This window comes from Micropterus dolomieu, linkage group LG13, assembly GCF_021292245.1.
Source record: "Micropterus dolomieu isolate WLL.071019.BEF.003 ecotype Adirondacks linkage group LG13, ASM2129224v1, whole genome shotgun sequence".
NCBI lineage: Eukaryota > Metazoa > Chordata > Actinopteri > Centrarchiformes > Centrarchidae > Micropterus > Micropterus dolomieu.
In genome coordinates, this window is record NC_060162.1 from 30,447,056 (window position 1) to 30,465,666 (window position 18,611).

The 18,611-nt window shown below is 41.0% G+C and overlaps 2 protein-coding genes and 1 long non-coding RNA gene across 4 annotated transcripts in view; 1 reads left to right on the forward strand and 2 right to left on the reverse strand.

The window, feature by feature from the left end:
• The window catches only part of LOC123981432, a 52,095-nt gene that overhangs the window by 30,848 nt on the left and 2,636 nt on the right, over positions 1 to 18,611 (reverse strand). The gene's annotated exons all lie outside the window — the stretch shown is intronic.
• The window catches only part of LOC123981429 (long-chain fatty acid transport protein 6), a 65,160-nt gene that overhangs the window by 25,915 nt on the left and 20,634 nt on the right, over positions 1 to 18,611 (forward strand). The window lies entirely within an intron of this gene.
• Positions 13,881 to 17,917, reverse strand: LOC123981430. Its single transcript, XM_046066240.1, has 2 exons — positions 16,961 to 17,917; positions 13,881 to 15,487 (listed from the first exon to the last, which is right to left on the reverse strand). The coding sequence occupies exon 2, from the start codon at positions 15,484 to 15,486 to the stop codon at positions 14,587 to 14,589; it is 900 nt and encodes a 299-aa protein (XP_045922196.1). The 5' UTR covers position 15,487; positions 16,961 to 17,917; the 3' UTR covers positions 13,881 to 14,586.

Here is an 18,611-nt window from a genome sequence, read left to right on the forward strand (position 1 = left end):
CAGAGAGAGAGAGAGAGAGAGAGAGAGAGAGAGAGAGGGGGAGGGCGGGGGGTTGTCATCAGCCGCTCATTCCAGGCTCTGGAAGTTGAGAAGGAGGAGAAGAGGAAAAATAAGTTGCTGCTTTAAAAAAGAGAGGAGAGTTAGAGCAAGGGTTTGGATCAGTGAGCGGCTCAACTCTTGTGTTTTTTTCCCCTCCCTCCCCTCCTCTCTCTTGCACGGGCTCCTAATTTGGGATTTGTTTGAAAGCGGGACTGCGCCCCAGGAAGACTTCTCCTTGCTGGAGAAAGGGAACCCTGCTCCCTCTCTCTCACATTATACACACCCGCACAAACACAACTTGCTCGCCAAAATGTCTGATTCCACTGTCAACGCTCACTTGGAAGGGATCATATCAGACTTTGAAGGTTAGTTTCTTTATCTCTTGAGCTCTGCCGCTCCAGTGTTTTTCTTCTTCTTGTCACTCCGTGGAGCGAGGCACTCTTTAACCCTGCCATGAGGACACTATAGATGGTTTCCACATGTTTGATTGGAGCCCGTGCGGATCTGGAAAAATGGAGAGCGTGAAAGGCTCGTTGACGTCTGCGGCGAGCTGTTGTGCTATGAAGGGGAAATCGTGCTGAAACTGTTGCTTCTTACCGCTCTTTATCTTTTTTGTTGAGATGCATGAGCGTGTGTTTGTTGTGGATGTCATTTATGTATCCTAGTCCGACATGTGCCGGAGAGAGCATTCAGAAGAAATTGTGCAACTGATTTGGCCTCTCCTGCATGACTGAGAGGGCCACATGAGTGTGTGTGTGTATACTGTATGTTGAGCTCTCAGGAGACAGCAACTGACCATACGCATGTGAGGGGAACACCTGGCACCCTCCCGCCCTGTTCCTTTTTCTCCTCTTCCTTTTCATCTCTCTGCCCCTGGCTCACAGATTCCCGCTGTCATCCCTTCCCTCCCACTCAGCCTCCACCTCCTTGTCCTTCAGCTGTGCTTCCTCTTTTCCTCTCTCAGCAGCTTGTCCATCCTCAGCCCCTCTCCCCCGTTGGCCAGGCTGCTGGTGGATGCGAGGAGGTTGGGTGGGGGTTGACAGGCCGACACCTCTCCCCAAACCTGCCTGTCTATCTGACTATCTGTCTCCTGTCTTTCACAAACACATAGCCATTAGGAACGTATCCGCACTTGTCCAGAGGTGCTACTCTTTCAACACCAGTTTGCTTGTGGTATGTATGGCGGATCTCTCTGCCTCCCTCTCCTTCTCTCCCTGTCTTTAGGTCTTTTCACCGCTGGCTTACACAATGCAACAGAGCAGAAAGATAAGTGGCATTCAGAAAAGAGAGGCATTAGGGGCGAATAAAGTGTGCTTTAACCATGTGGCTCGAAGTCATGCTTTAAGACATCCCTCGCTCATGTGTAACGCCAACATAATGGGTTACTGTTGTGATTGTCGGTGATGTGTGTTGCTCCTCTGGTTGGCCTGAGTGTGTGGTAAAACCTTGGTGTCACCACCATGATGTATGGCCCTGTGTGGCTCAGTGAGTACAGCATGGCACAGATACAGCAAGGGTTATGAGTCTTATGAGCCGACAAGTCGATGAGAATCAGGGTTGGAAAGTAAATCATTTGAAGAACTTTAATTATAGTCGCTTTGTCATGTGCTTTATCGTGTGCTTTCACACATTCAAAGATCAAAAACTCCGCACTAACCACATTAGAAATTGTAAAATACTGAATTGCATTACATTTTGAAAAGAATCACAGTGTATTTTGTCAAGAGGATGGTCCTTTAAGGTTGGACACCACCTTCACTCACATCAAAATGGGTACTATAATGATGCCACACTGGCCTTTTCACTGTGTCCATATTATAATCAAGTAAATGTCACTCAGAGACATTCCCTTAAAAAAATATGTTTGTACTGTCAGTTAACTTTTTTGGAAACTAGCAAGACTATGTAACTTTCGAGAAGAAGAAATAACACCATCTTCCTCTCACAAACAAATACGAAAACACACCCTTTCTTAATGCAGTACAGTCAGGGGTTTTTGCTGCCACAGCCTTACTTGGTCAGGTATGACTGGTTGCTTATGATGGGCTAATGTTAACAAACTTTTGATTGATATAATGGATATTCTCATTTCACTGACTCAATGACTCTTCTCTACTTGTGCACTTGGTCAGCAAAAAATCACTTTAGTTCTGTTTTGGTAAAAATTTAAGTCAGGTTACATTAGGATTTTCCTCTTTTTCCACTACTTATGTAGAAGAGGAGGATTTGGCTAAAAGGCCAGGCCTAAAAAGTGCAGTATTTGACTGAAAGCCTATTTATTTTGGATTAGCAAAACAACAGATCAAAATTCTTTGCTCTCGTGATTTAATATACAGTATAAGTGCACAGTGTAAATATTTGCCCATGTATCTTTCACATCATGCTGACAAACCTCAGTGCTTACAAATATGCCCATCATCGAATTAGATTCTGATGATCATGCAGTTGTTTGAATGTTGTGAAAGGTGTGCGTGCAAATATATTCTGATCTACACTTTGTTAAATGATCAGAGCTCTTAAAAAGCAGCACAGAAAAAACAGGATCATTTTATTCATAGAACGTGACTCTAATTTGTGCAAGCCACCGCCACTGTAATCCATACAGTAAATCTGTGAATGAAAGTAGGAAGAGAACATTTTTTGTATTTATGCATTTGCCACATCACTATTGTTGGATACTGCGTAGGATTCGCTCAATCTTGCAATTAGCCGATGACATCAGTGAGAAGGTTAGAAAGACAGACTGAAGGATTTTCTTGCTCGTGAGGTTGATGACCTCAGCTGTGACTTCACCCTCACAAACTGACACAGATCATTGACCACTGTGCCTTCCGCTCAGCAGAATGAACACACACATTCATGCAGGGTCATTTTTTTTTACAGCACCTTCAGGGGAGTGGAGAGGTCAGTGCTCTTTGCAAACAGCCTCTTGTGTTCCCTTCTCTAGTTAAAAATATCTATATTTGCGAGACACTTTTGTAGTTTAATACCCCATGAACCAGATGTGAACCACATATCTGGCACATTTTGATTCTTGTTTCAAGCAATGGTACTGAAAAGCCGCCACTGTTACTAGTCTTCCTCTCTGCAGCTCTGCATGTTAAGGACATTTGCTGGTCCAGTGAGAGGAAATTCCACAGGAGTAGAATTCTGTAGTGGGTGAGAATGTCGGGGTAAGCAGTAGAGGAGTCTCTTTACATATCCCGCATGGCACTCACCAACCCATCACCATAACACATGTTTTGACAGCCAAGGATAAGATACAGTTAAAGATGTTAATGAGTAAATAAAATAGAAAATATTGATGATTATAGATGTGACACCTTCATGACCCAGGTTATAGGTTTCAAAGAATGTTTATTTGTCCATGGGGGCTTTTTAATTACTCTCTAAATTATTTAAAGGCCACATTTAACCCTAAAACATTTTAAAACATGTACTTTTTCTAAATTAGGGAACACAACTTGTTTTGTAGAACAAAACTCCTCATAGTGACGCTAAGAAGTCTGACGAGGTATCATGGTAGGATCTCAAACGCCTTTCAAAATAAAAACTGTTAAGCCAACTGCCACTTAGCTGTGGTTCTGGATTTTTTTAGGAACTCTGTTGAGTTAATTGGTGCTCTGTAACCCATAATGTGCTACCAGAAAGCATTGGTATTGAACAGCAGTATGGGGTTAATTTGCTATTAATCTTAACCATTAAAACTTAGTCTTGTGACAAAAAATGCCGTGAGAAGCCTCACTGATAGAGCTTCTGTGTTAGAGGGAGGAAGTGTCGTCTGACAGAGGCTGATGATAGCCATGCTCAGCAGTCTCCATCCTTATCAGCATTATCACGCCGCTCTATACTCACCAGCTAGGACAAGTTTCCTGCTAATGACTCCAAAAGGATCGGAGCTACTGGTAAGCACCGAGGGTCACTCTGAGATAGAGCGAACACAGCGGTGCTTTGTAAGGCTTTAAAGAGGCTCCTTGCTGTTTTTGTCCCTGTTGGAGTGGAACTTGTACAGATGCCAACCCGAGCCAAGGCCCCAGAGTCATCAACAGGCTCCATGCTACGGCTAAAAACAACTAGCATGTGATGAAAAGTTTTCTTTTGTACATTTAGAAGAAAGTTGGATTTTTTTCAGCAGGGAATGGAAAGTGTGACAACTGTAACAAACACCTCCAGGAAAAAGAGTTGGACTTTAAGATGAGGGCCAAATTATTTTATTCCAGTGATCCAAAGCAGATTTTCACACGCAGTTTTTTTAGGCTACTGTGTGAGAACCTCTTTCTATAGAGAGCATATCAGCTTGAGTGACTTCACATTTGAGTGCAGAACATGTCAACTGTATATATTGTAACAGTTTGCCTTAAATCCTAGTCCTGGTTGATCTGTCAACATATGTGATTAGAATGGTAACAGTAAACGTGGTTTAACACTACAGCAAATACTTTTGAGTGTTTAAGAGAAGAGCGACCAGTGTATCTGTTTACAGAGATGCCAAACAAACTTGTTGGTTACCTTGTTGAGGAGTTGGAGGTGTGCAGTCATCTGCAGCTTTTCCTCGTACACCTCACTGTACAGTCATTGTCAGTGCTGTTTCCTGTGACTCCTTCACAATAAAAGTCATTCTGTCTTTGACATGTTAAATGTTTTTTTGTGAAGTAGCAGCAGAGCAAATGTTGCGTTTGTGTTAGCAGTAACTTAACACACCTCTGATATGGCTATGGGCAAGTGAACAACAAACAGTGAGGCTAATATGTGATGAAATGAAAATTACATATGCACGCCTCATTTCCTGGCAATTTGAACATAGTGGAATGGCAGTCTCCACCACTAACAATGGAAAGTATATTCTATAGAGAAGTAATTACAAATTAAAAATACATTGAATGGCAATTGCTACCATTGCGACCATTAATAGTATTAAGGTTTGAGTTCATGAATATTAAGTACAGTTACTACCTTTGTTGGATGATGGCTGACTGTGACGGTAGCTGCACTTTGGAGACTGTACCCTGTAGCTCTCGGAAACTAATTTAGTTTAGTTAGTAATTTGTCAAAATTCCTGCTTATGCTGTAGTTATTCTTAATTTCCCTCAACAACTGAAGACAAAAAGGCAGTGATATATCTTGCTGACCTGCCCGACTCATCTACTGTCATGCTCAGAGAGGCATAGAGAATGTCCATTTGGTGCTCATCCAGTACATGCTACACTGGAGAACAGAGAAGCATCATCATATGATTTTCTGGCTGTTTAACAAGTGAATTCACCCCATGTCTTGCTCAGTGTTAGTTGGAAAACATCATGCTTGACCGCAATGTCTTCCATATTTGGCAGTTCAGTCGAATAGCAAGTTTACGGTATAACGCTTGGAATGGGGTTCAAAAATCTTCTATGCAGATTTTGTTTCAATTCCAGGTTAAATGAGAGGGAGAGGTAGGGAGGGCTAACAATGAAAGCCAGAGAAAGAGACAGAGAGGTTGGTTTGGTTCACATTGGTGCTCATTAGTATTATCTTAGCTTGGTTGGAGGGGTTGTGATCACTATCGCCTCAGAGCAACAGCATGAAGAATCAACTGCTTTTGTCCTTAATACCACACATGCACACACACACACACACATGTGAACACTTGTAAAGCTATGACAGTGAAGAAAAAAAACAAAAATCACATCCTGCACACGTGCAATGCCATAAAAACATAAACTCCCTACTGTACATAGTCATACAAAAACATATATGCACATTGACAGTGAATGAGATATTACGGTAGGCAAGTAAGAGTGCCATCTTGTCCACACGAATACACAAAGAGAGATATTAATGTTCGACTTCCCCATCCACCTTCATTCATACACACACACAGATCCCAGTATGCAGTGTGGTCTGACGTTAACAGAAGCAGAGAGTTCGGCTCCAACCAGCTTGGAGAACAGGCTGTGTTTGCGTTACTCTACAGCTGTGTTTAAACACACACACGCACATATGGAGATAGAGAGAGAAACATAGCTGACAGGGCCTCTGTCTCCACTGTGTCTGTGAGGACTTCACTGTGTTGAGCTCTTCTGTCGCCACAGAGCAGGCACACACCGCGCAGTTAGTACAATTCTAGGCAAACAGGTCATTATATCAAAATCACAGTCAAACACAGTTTTAAGTGGTCTGTGGCGCTTTGAATTATGCTTGTGCTGCTGACTTTCACTGCTCAAGCTCTTGCCCTTAAAAGCTGAGCATCACACATCCATGAACAGTGCAAATTGTGCAAGTTATGGTCATTAAGGGCCGGACGGAGGATTAGTTACAGCTGAACAGCTGATTTTACATATAATGTCATTGTGACTAGTGCGACATTCCTGTGCTTATTTCTTATACGTTAAGGAGAACAGAGCACACTGACAAAACTGACTTCCAGGAAAATGCCATGCCAGTTTCCTCAAAAAAAATTACATGATTCCATGTGAGCAACACAAAGAGCTTATTGTCAGATGTATACTATGTGAATATACAATCCGAGTTTTTCAATCTAAGTTACAATGTTTTTTGTTGGTCTCTAATTTTTTCTGTCATTCTCAATGGTGTAATGAAGAAGTGCAAAAATTGAACATGCAGGATTTTTTATGGTATTCTGTAATCCAGAGGACCTACTGAGGACATAGCAAACATTTGAGGACACGTTACACCAGGTCCTTAGATACAAAGGGCAAACAGTATACATGGTATGTCTTATACAGTACTGATTTTTCAGTATGCTGTTAAAGTGAATGTGTGCTCAGGCAATGTGGCTGCAGATAAAGTAGGAGTGACTTATAGTGTACTCATTCAGGGTACATAAAGAGGATCTGCTCAAATGATCAGCATTGGAGAAACCTCAGTTCTGTTGGAGTTGGAGATTAGGAGTCGGATTGCTGACCTGTAATTCAAACCTGTCATTAACTGCTGTCCTGTAACTGCCATAATCACACTGACTGTGAAAAAAGGTTAACAGCAAGTGAATCTAACCAGGACTGACCCAATATTTTCTGCGTTTATAAACAGAGTTTTACAATGGAAAACTGTTGAAAAACCTGCCAAAACATATTAAGGATGTAAAAACAGTGAGTTCTAAGAAGAGGGTCTTCTCCCATGCTGGTGCTTGGCCCTTCAGCCTTGAAGCAGGCCAGACGCCTGTGCAGGCTCGGTGTTTATCTGGGACTGAGGCTGTGTTGCTCCAGGGCTTGTAGCTGCTCAGGTCTCTGCTCTGGTTGGCACATTGAATTTGATATGGAGGGAAAGGGCAGGTTGGTGTGGATATGGTTTTGATAAAATATTTAGTGTGATTTTTCAGGCTCTTAGTACAAAAGAAATGTTATTCCTCTTCAAGCAGCAGTACATCAAACATACATTTACTGTGAGCTAACCACAGACAAAGACAAACAGTAAGTATACTTTTTTTAAACACAGCCTGGTTATGTTATAGGCCACCTACTTTAATTTATTATGCTGTCTTTTCAGTGCAACAACACGGTAGACATACATTTTGATAGAACACCGAATGTCCCCATAGTTTCTTATTCAGTCACTCAGAAATTGATTTTCCTAGGCCGAAATAATATAATTATAATGCTGCGTTCCAGGAACTTGAAGATTTCTGACCTCCTACTAGAAAAAAGTACAAATGAATGCTGTTCAGAGTACCTGTATTTAAGTAATACCCGATAATACTATGATATAGTAAAAACCTATTCTGTAGGATATTGACAATTGATTAGCACACTTCTCTGGACACAAGTTATTCAAGAAAACGTCAAAAATGTGAAAACATTTAGCACTTTTTACAATTTACAATTAACAATTTTACCTCTCAGTGTAGTTAGATGGGAACAAGGTTAGAGTAACCAGCACTTGTTTTTAGTAAAGTCTTTAAGGCAAAGTGCACTGCTAAGAGTTAATTTGAGTGTAGCCTACAGAGAAAGGTGTGCTTTGTTATGGTCAGCCATCTAATTTTGTTAACGTTGGAAATTTCACCTGGAAAATTATGACCTCCAATTTATGAACTCTGCAGCTGGGTCACGCTATCAATCAGAGCGCTCGCGAGGCGTGGTCAGTTGGATAGTCGTCATGTCAACAGGTGTGTGAGATGGCCCGGGTAACGTAACGTGTCAAGTAATTTCATGAAATATTCAGTCAGAGGATTAAATAGAGTCATTTTCGTTCAGTGGTAGATGTTGTAGGCTACCGGACAATATTACTGAACCCTGCTTGGTGGGAATATTTTCACCGAGCGGATTAGAAAAAACAAACGTCATGCTATCGAGATATGTGAAGCGTGTAAAATCCGGTAAGATTAGCATGTTCACTGGGGTTTGTTTTGGGCGATATATTGGCTACATCAATTTTGTTCACTGCCTCCACATTTAAAATGCTACTGTGTGACGCTCACTGTGGTGGAAACTTGTTTGTTGTTTGCATTTGGTCCTGTCTGTCATTTTAACCGGAGACGCATTATGTTTTCATGTTAACGTTTCATTTGTTCATAGCGTGACTGATGCCGACTGTGGTGCTGAGTTTACTTTGTTAAATCAAGCTGGTGTTAATAATATCATCCTTCTGTGATAACTTAATTGCACTATGCATCTGAAGAAGCCTAGAAATTTCTGGCCTGTAAAGATACTGCTGTTGGTTTGAGTTGCTGCAACAGTACTGTTTGTATGGAGTATCAATGACTTTCTGTCTGATCCAAAACAAACTTCAGTACAATGCCACCACTGAATGAAAAAGCTGTTTGTTTCACAAAAGGAAAAAGTCATGAGAATTATCACTGCTTCAGGCACTCATGTTATCTGGTTTGTTGATCATGTTTTTTCTACTGTTTTTTTTTTTTTTTTCTTCTTGTTGTTACATCATAATAATCACAAGATGCTTTAATGTTGAACAAAGTCAAATATACAGATGCTGGTGCTGGCAGCACTGTGCTAAGAGGTTCTTCTGTTTATTGTCTAACCACAAATGTTCTGTGTTTTCCAGCTCTTAAACGGTCATTTGAGGTGGAGGAGACAGATTCACCCACGCACCCTTCGCCCCTCTCTCGTCGTACCACCTACCCCCTCCGTTCATCCACCTCCTCCACATCCAGCCAGCGGAGCTACGACCTGAGCTCCCGCAACTCTGACTACTCGTCTTCCAGATCTTCCCCGTCCGAGTCCTCCAATCCACGTTCCCCAAACACCGGCATGAGGCGCATTGAGTTATCAGGGAGTCGTAACCCTGACCCAGGCTCTGCCCGCCGCACAGAAATCTCCATTGAGGTCTCCTCCAAGCAGATTGACAACTCACCCAGTGCTGGCATTGCCCGCTTTGGCCTCAAACGGCCTGAGGTCAGCTTGAGCAGTCGGAGTACTCCTTTGGACAGCTCCTCCAACTCTATCTCCACAAACAGGCGGGCAGAGCTCAGCATGACACGGCCCCATGAGCCCCCCGCCCCTCCCAAGAGAATGGACGCCCAGCTGTCCTCATCCCCAATCTCAAGGATCCCAGAGCCCCCTCAGAGAAGAGCAGAGCCCCCATCTCCGACCCTCGGCCCAGTTGAGGGGACCTCCAGGAGGCCAGAGATTCCTGTCTTCAGACAGCCAGACGGTTTGGTGCCAGGCAGTGCAGTGGAGAACAACAACCACCCGCCTCCTGCACCTAGTGCTCCCCTGCCTTCCCTGGCAGAGCCAAGGGTGGAGAGGGTGCAGTCAGCTGTCACAGAGCTGCCCACAGCCCGACCAACAGACAGTGAGTACCTGCGCTGTTTAGCATTTATTCTAAACTAACTAAAGGGAAAAATGGTTGCCCAGGGTCAACAGTGTCTGTCAAAGTGAACTGCTAAAGGAGGCATTTTAGCCTGTTGACTCATTCAATCTGTTCTGGTTGTAACTGGTTTCAGCATGGCCTGTTTTTACATACACTAACCATAGTGTACTCACATCCACACACTGAACACTGTTAAATTTGACAGTGTAATTGAGTGTGACACAGATTTATTTTGTATTTATTCCGGATTGCTGCTCTTTTTATTCCACCTATGATGCAGCTGTGAAAAGTCCTTGTGAGCATGTCAGTCTAGACTAACTGTGAATGTAGGTCAGGGAGGGTGATGATGAGAATCCCAGGGCTGCTCCCACGACTGCAGTTAAAAAAGATCTCATTCAGGCAAGCAACTGAATAGGCCAACTCACTTGAACTTGAATCAGCCACTGGTCAAATTAAAATGGGTTTGCACTTTGAGTTTAGTTTTTTGAGTTTAGTGTGTGTGTTGAATGCAGTAGGTGTGTTATCTTTTTTCTAAAAGGGGGGGGGTCATTTCAATGATCTAATTGAATCTGTTATTAATATGTTGGTGAAACAGCAGGTTTGGTAGCTATGGGGTTTTTTTTCGTGTGTGGTTCTGTTCATTTTTACTGCAACTTTGTTACAGAAGAAGTTATTCCACTGCCGTACTACATCTTTTTTATTAACATAATGTAAATTAATGCAAAATCCCACCTTTGAACTACCGCTGACTAACTTCCCAGACATGTGGTGCTGAGAGCTCAAACTTGGTATGGGATGTTTTAGTTGTTGTAGTAACTTGCGTCATAAGAATTAGTTTTACTGAGGTGAAACATCAAGAAAAATGCCCCATAACTGTGGTAATATACTGCGTACTGTTCTGTGAGTCATTGTTCTGTTGGACTAAACTCTTAGGCAGACCAGGTCAAGAGTGGAAGAACAAGGCTCTTGAATGTTGTTTAAATTCAATCATACCACAACAAAGCCTTGTGTGAATTGATGGAGGAATTTGTATTTACTTTCACCAAGTCTTGCAGGCCCCAATGACAGCAGGGTTGGTCGAGAGTCAAGAGATTACCTCTGACCGAGTTTGGTTATCCTATTTCCAAGAAAGTCATTGGTCACACCCTGATTTCTGTTAGAACACAACTATGTGGGAAATGTTAGCTCTGTAGCAACACAAGAAAGTATCTTGAAAAGTAATAGCTGGATTTACATGAAATATACTATATATAATTAACGTTACCTCATTATCTTTCTAGTAGCGCCACCCTCAGGACAAATCTGTATTTATAGCTGAATTACTGGTAAAACTCATGAAACCCAGCATGTTTATTTCATCTGTTACTATGTTACAGTGGGGTGTAATGAACTGCAGGGCTCTAAGCTTTTACTCTTGTTTTCATTTTTGGATCAGTATAACTGAATGTGCAAGGCTGTGAGTTATGGACCAAATGCTTATTTTTTATTTATTTATTTTTGTTAATTCACAAGTGGGCTTCAACAGAGTTTGAGCTCGATACTAGTGCTTGTTATGGTGTGAAATTGGGTGTGTTTATTCGTGGCGTTTCTTTCCCTAACTCTTATCTTATTAGAACAGCTCATCTTTATACTGGTATCTGCCTGTGTAGCACTGTTATCTGGAGACAGTTGTGCTCATGGGTTTCTCTCCCTGATTGAGCAGTATCCAGGCGTAGGCGGCTGGGAGGTGATACATTCCAAATCTGGAGGTCATAAAACCTTCTGTATAAAAATAGAAAGCCTCCAATTTCCACTTTTTATGCTGTGTGTTGCTTGTCTGTGTCTTTCTATCCACTACACTTCCTTTGCACACACTTAGGGATTTCATTTTATTCCTGCCTCTTGCTGAGGATAGTTACTTAGGTACCACAGTATTGGTGAATCAGTCCATAAATATGCATGCTAAATATCTGAAATGTGTCAGTAGAAGGGGAAATAAGCAAGGAAAAAAGGAAAGGATTAAGTCGCAACTTCTGCCACATTTGGCTCAGATTACTACCTTCTTGCTTAGCCGTGCATGTGGAGGGAGGGGGAGGGCGCTGCAGGAGGGACACTTGGGAAGAAGCACATAGGAGGTGGAGAGAGAAGGAGAGGAGGGTCGGTGTGCAGAAGGGAAGAGGGAGCAACATGGAGAGAGACACAAAGCATGCGAGAGAGTCCATCTGCAGGGAGAAAACAAAATGGGGGGGAAAAGCCCACTGTAACCTCTAGTCATTTGGGAGTAAAACTAAACCGACATGACCACACTGCTTTAACAACATGCCCAAAACTAGAATTAGCTTATTCTTTTTTTCCCCTTAAATATTTTGTATTTTTTAGAAGGGGAAACTGGGAATGTTTTCAGTTTGTTTACTTATGTTGCTGCTTGTGTCAACACTGTATCCGGTGGGAGTGTTTTTGTGTAGCCCATTAGATTATGGCTTGAGGGTTCATGTGATATTTAACCGTGATCTACCTGTGTGTGTGTGTGTGTGTGTGTGTGTGCGCGTGCATGTGCATGTACACGTACTATAAATCCCCACACGATGACAAGGTTGAGTCTTTCGCCCACGGGAGTGCGGCTGATGAACATGGTGATAAGCCGGTTGTTTTTGTGGCAGCTGCCTTACTGTACAAGGGGCTGCAATGGCTCGCTCCGCTTCGGTTGATTTGTTGGCTATAATGATGAGCAGCTGTATCTAGTCTTGTGGTACGTCAACAGGATGTGGTCTCATGTTGACAGACACACACGCTCATTGATTCTGTAAACTCCTCATCTTTGTTTCCTGTCCCTTGCCTTGACCTTGATTTAATTTGTCTTGGCCACTGCGATACATATTATATCTGGTAAAAGGCGCTTTAATTTTGAATGCATACACTTACCTAAATGAAATAAGAACCTCTGGGTTGATGAGTGAACATCCCTGATTTGACTATGACACACACACACACACACACACACACACACACACACACACACACACACACACACACACACACACACACACACACATTTGAAAGAAAAGGGTTATGTATTTCAGTTATTTCTTGGTGGTAATATTGAGCTATGCACGTTAGCGTAGGTAAGACGAGTCTTGTGGTCAGAGTTCAGCGTGGTAAGACAAAGCAGGGTGAGGCACCTTTCACACACAGCCAATAAAGTAAGTAAAGTACATAAGGTGAAGAAATACATTACAACAACTGTATTAGAACAACAATTAGGAAAATTGGTATAATTTCTGACAAAATGACTTTGTTTAAAAAAATAATAAATAATTTAATTTCAGTGAGGTCACATCTCCATCAAAAATATTTGATCCTGGCTCAATGTTTGCTGTAGTGTGTGCAATTCAACAGCATCTTGGTAAATACCTTAAGTGTGTATCATGAGCATTGTGCTAATATTTTACTGTTTACATTGTAAGCATCGAGACCCTGGAGCAAATGATTGCAAATGTTTTTAGTAATTTATAAGTTTCTCTTCAGGGTTTTAGCAAGTAAATTCATCAGCTTTTATCTTATTTTGTGGCAGGAATAAGATACTTTCTGCTGATTACCATCCCTCTTCACATTGACCTGGTTATCAAACAAAATGTATTATTCACACCTTCTTGAGGAAATTTTATGAATAGATAATCATATGTGTTAGCTTTTGTTTTTTTTTAAACAAATAACAGTGCCTGTTTGCCATTAACAACTGTCTCTGAACTCCACTCTTGAGAGGAACCTTTTTATTAGCTCTGCAACAGCTTTTAATGATGACTTATTATCTTTATTATCTGCTGGGTCTTGTGCTGGCCTGCTGAGTGCTATCTAGTTTCACCACATTAAAACGGAGTTCATCTCTTTCACACAAACAAAGGCCTTTTGATTGGTCTGCCTGTCTTGGCTAGAAACAAGGACTTGGAAAGCTCTGAATCATCATCGGTGTGATTTTGTGTTTTGCATGAGGCATATCTGCTGTTAAAAACACATACACTCCCCTGTCTTCATAATTTTTCTTATCTAATTTGAGCAGCTCCAGTTTCCTTGAACTTAAAATAAAAACGCTGACATGGGTCTCACTGAAAAATTAGTTTAATAAACGCACACAATTTTTGACGTAGTAAATTTCACTTATCAGTGAAGGCAGTCCTTATCAGACCGTAAAGCCTTTCACTTATCTGTATCATTTATCTATTTGAACAATTTACCTTCTCTTCATCTATCACACAGGATGAATCAGCGGTAAATCATTACTACTAGATCAGACATGCTAGAGCAGTGTTGACAGTGAATGAAGTGTTGCGTGAATGAAGCCTGGAGCTTTCTGATCATGCCAGTGCATTATGAGTCATTAATTTCAGATGAGTGGTGTAAAGTATCTGTCCTTTTAATGACAAGAGATATTGAGCCTAAATCTCAATCTAAACTGAATACCACTTATATAAGTGGGTAATATAGTACACAAAATTAAATCACTCTCTGCTTGGCCACTTCTCTCAAACCCCTCCCCTACACTCCTACAGACAGAGAATTGTAGCTGAAAACCATGAACAAAAGAAAATAAAGATTGTGATTTAAAAACATATGTGCATGAACAAATGTGTCATTCTTTTATTGAAAGTGTTTCAATGCCAGTGTTCTTTTTCAGTTCAGGTTTTGTTTCCAATGCCAAAAGAAAAAGGTCACTGTCCCGCTGGCTTCATGGTCCTCACTGTCCTTGAAAAGCACTTCCATAGCAACTTTATTTAGACAATATCCAAGGACGTTGCTCTCCCTCATTCCTCATCTAGTTGCAAAAAAAATGCACAAAAAAATAATTATTAAAGCTACAATAACTATAAAAAAACAGCAGATTGCGAAAACATCACGGCCACAAGGAATTTGTCTCTCGGGTCTGTTATCGATTTCCAGTCTGTTGTTGTTGTTGTTGTTTTCTGGTCTGTCATTGTTTTCCGGTCTGTTGTTGTGTTGGTTGGAGGGGTACTTTTCTTTGATCACAATAAACAAGAGCAGTCCTAGACAGGCAAGGTCACCCCATTTGATTATGATGTTCCTTAACTGAAACTCATCAGCGTTACTTCCAAATTGGTTTCTGAGGTGAGTCAGTGTCTGTTGGTTTTCTCCCACAGAAAACTCTCTGATCTGTCTCAAGAGGTTAGTAGTGATCTGGTAGGTGTGAGCTGGATCATAAGGTGTCCCCTGATTTTCAGAAGGCTCGTAATGCTGTGTGATATACACTTGTTCGATCCTCTGCAAACCGGTGTTCTGCTCCCTGACTCTAATGATGATCCTGTCTCTGTTTCTTCCCAAATACTCCCTTGGTGGACGGACAACATAAGATGGAAGTTGCATGGGTGTGTTTTGATTGAGATTGCCAACAGTGTAGTATCTGACATTTCCTTGAGGTAGTGGGTCCAACAACTCCTCAAAGTTGCCATAATGATGTGAGCCATAATCTCCACTGTTTGGGTCAAAGGTCAGCGAGATGACGTTGTTATTGTCGATGTCAACTACGTTGGCGAACCAGTGGAGCAGCATAAGACTATGCTTGGGCACAGATTGGCCAAAGTTGATTTTCTTCAAAGCATTGATTGAACGGAGTTTTTGTACCGCCGAAACCGAGGTCAGGACAAGCAACAGAGTTACACAGCAACCAGTGACTCTTCCTGACATCTTCATCATCCTGTAGAGAAGTTATTTTTCTCATCATTCATTCATTCATTCTAATAACTAAGTCAGGAGGTCATATGAACATTGAAACAGGTTTTGCTTGTTGTTATCATTGCCCCTGTTCATACTGGCCAGTAAGAGTTAGGTCAGAGTTAAAAAGGGACCATAAGGGCCCCTGTCCACCAAAGCATTTTTTTAACAGCTGAAAATGCCAGCTGCTGTTCTGAAAATGCCTAGCTGGGAGCGCTAGGGTGCGCTTTGGAGGCAAAGCGTCTTTTTCGAGATGCTGTGGTTGCTACGATACATAATTTCCATGGAGGTGATGTGTGCAAGTACGCTACCTAATTTTACACAATGTAATGTCACCACAAAGTACGTAAGCTTGCTTGCTCTGGCCCTTGCTCTGCATGAAGAGAAGGCTGAAACATGTAGAGCGAGGGGACCCAACCAACTCGCCGTTGGTGGGTTCATGAGATTTTGAGGGTGAGGAAATACCTCAGCGTTTTGTGCAAGAGCTGAGATGGCTTGGTATGGTGTTTGTTCCGACCGTCCTGCACTGTGATTGGACAGCTGGGTAAAAAGTGACAGTGACGAACACTGCGTTTTTCCCAAAGCTGAACATTTTTAAACTTCAAACGCTCAGCGCCCAGCGTGGAAAAGATGCCTCGTCACGCTGCTGCCATTTTTACCATGTTGTAAAAACGTGCCGCTCCCATTGCAATGAATTGGAAAAATGATGCTGGCGTCAGGAAAAAAATGCTTTGGTGGACACGGGCCCTATTGCGCTTCCAATGTAAGAGATGGGAGACAAGCCACAGACCTCACTCTGTGAATAAATGTATTCTAAAGTTTATCTGAAATTAATAAGAGGATTCAGCAGCCTGAGGTAATCAAGTGAGTATCTTTCAAAGTTAGTCTTTTTTTCTATTGTGTTCCTACAGAGAGCTTTGGAAAGATATTGGGCTGAGATATAAAATAATGATAGATATAATTTTCCTCAATAACAAATGTTCAATAAAAGTTTGATTAAGTGCACTTGAATCAAAAACCAATTGGCACACAATTTTTCTATTAAAAAAAAATTAAAATTAATTTCACTCGTGCAAATTTGCTGAAAAAAGATCTTCTCAAAATTGTTTAGTGTTCTACCTCAGATTCGTTTAAATGATCCACTGTTTGGCATCAAGTGTTATGTGCTGGCCATAAAGAATAGTTTAAAACCACAATTAAACATGTTCAACTTTCAATCAGGAGCAACAATCTTTTAAAAAATAAAAATGCCTTTAAACTTGAAAAAAATGTTTTTTAATTATCGATATCAAATGATATGACATTTTCATTGTGATAACATTTTTGGCCATATTGTCCAGCTCTAAGGGATAGTAACATAAAGATGAGAGAACACTCCCAAGAAGTTAAATGCTTCACCAGTCATGTTGGATATTATCGTAAATTAAAGAGTAGCGATCAGAAAATAAGAGCTCACCTGTGTCAGTCTGCTGCCGTCAGGGGTCTGATCTTTTGTGTTGTGTGAGTGCGGGTGTAACTCCTTTTTATAGGTTATCATTTCTCTGAAAACAAAACTGCTGAAACAAGCATTACAGGAAGTTTGATAATACAGCTGTTTTGAGGAAACTTCCTTCTATATTCCAGAAAAGAAAGTAGGCATACTATTATGATTTTTTTTTTTTTTGCTTTACCAGTTATGTACTATAGAAATGCAAAAAGAGGAGTCATTCTGGATGGAAACTAGACTGTCCAAGTTTGACAGTGAGTGTGTCCTTTTGGACTGCAGGGTGAGGAACCAGGAGAGTTGTACTAATGTCTGGCTTATTATTAGCCAGTATTCACGTGTCACAGATCAAATTCAAATCCCAACACATTTTTATTGGCTGCATTTTATTGTATAATTTGCTACTTTTCTTAATTTAAGTTTTCATTGTAGAAAATCTTACTTTTCAGTATTTCAATAAAAATAATAACAGTATAGTGAGCACAGATGGATATTTCAACATTTTTATAAAGTGTCTCTTAAGATATAACACAACATAACTATTTACAACCAGAGAGGGAGGTTGAGTATTTGACATTAAAGTAATATGGAAGTTTGTAGCAGTTTGGTCTCACACTATTCTATACATGTTGCAGGACAGTACAGTGTACGAAAGGGACAGACAAATAAACGGATGTTCCTTCAGTTCACTATCTTAACAAAATCAGGTCTGAGGTTTGACAAATTGCACCCACTTTTCCATCTTATAAATCTCCATAGTCACATCTATCCAATTGTTTATAGTAGGTTCTGAAATGCCCTTTTCAAGATTTAAGCTTATTACTAAATTACAACATGCCAGTTGAACAAATGGCAAAATATAAGCCGTAAAAAGAATGTTGGACCAATACAATTTTTTTTCCCCCTCAAAGCTGATACCACGAGATATTAATAGTAAGATCATGGTTAAAACATGAACAAGTGTGTAAAATTCCTTCTTTATTAGAAGCCTGGATATTTTCATGCCTGGGGTTTCTTTTTCAGTGGAACTTGTTTAGCTGCCAATACAACTTTACGAATACAAGACTTTCATTTCTGTTTTTTTTTTTTGTTTTTTTTGTTTTTTTTCAGGTTCTGTTTCCAATGCTAAATGTTAAGTCACTGTCATGGCTCCATATGTAACTGCCTAATTCACTGATCCCAATCCACTTTTGAGTCCTGCTGGCTTCATATTCCTCATCATACTTCTAAAATCTAAATCTAGGGATACTGCTGTCTCATCTAAAATATATAGCAAAGAATGTGTACAATAAAGTAATTATGAAAGCTAAAGTTAAATAGATAAAACGGCGACTTTTGCAATGATTGTGTCTGTTTTCCTGTCTGTCGTTGTTTTCCGATCTGTTGTTGTTTTCCAGTCTGTTGTTTTGGGGTCTGCTGCCGTTTTCCTGTCTGTCGTTGTTTTCCGATCTGTTGTTGTTTTCCAGTCTGTTGTTTTGGGGTCTGCTGCCGTTTTCCTGTCTGTCGTTGTCTTGCTTAAAGGAGTTCTTTTCCTCGATCACAATAAACAAAAACAGTCCCAGGCAAGCAAGGTGACGCCATGTGTTTCTGATGTGAAACTCATCAGCGTGACTTCTAAAGCGGT

What these genes read in the sequence shown, in the direction of transcription:
- LOC123981430 (XM_046066240.1), bottom strand. Translation starts at nt 15,486, where the DNA reads ATGATGAAGATGTCAGGAAGAGTCACTGGTTGCTGTGTAACTCTGTTG.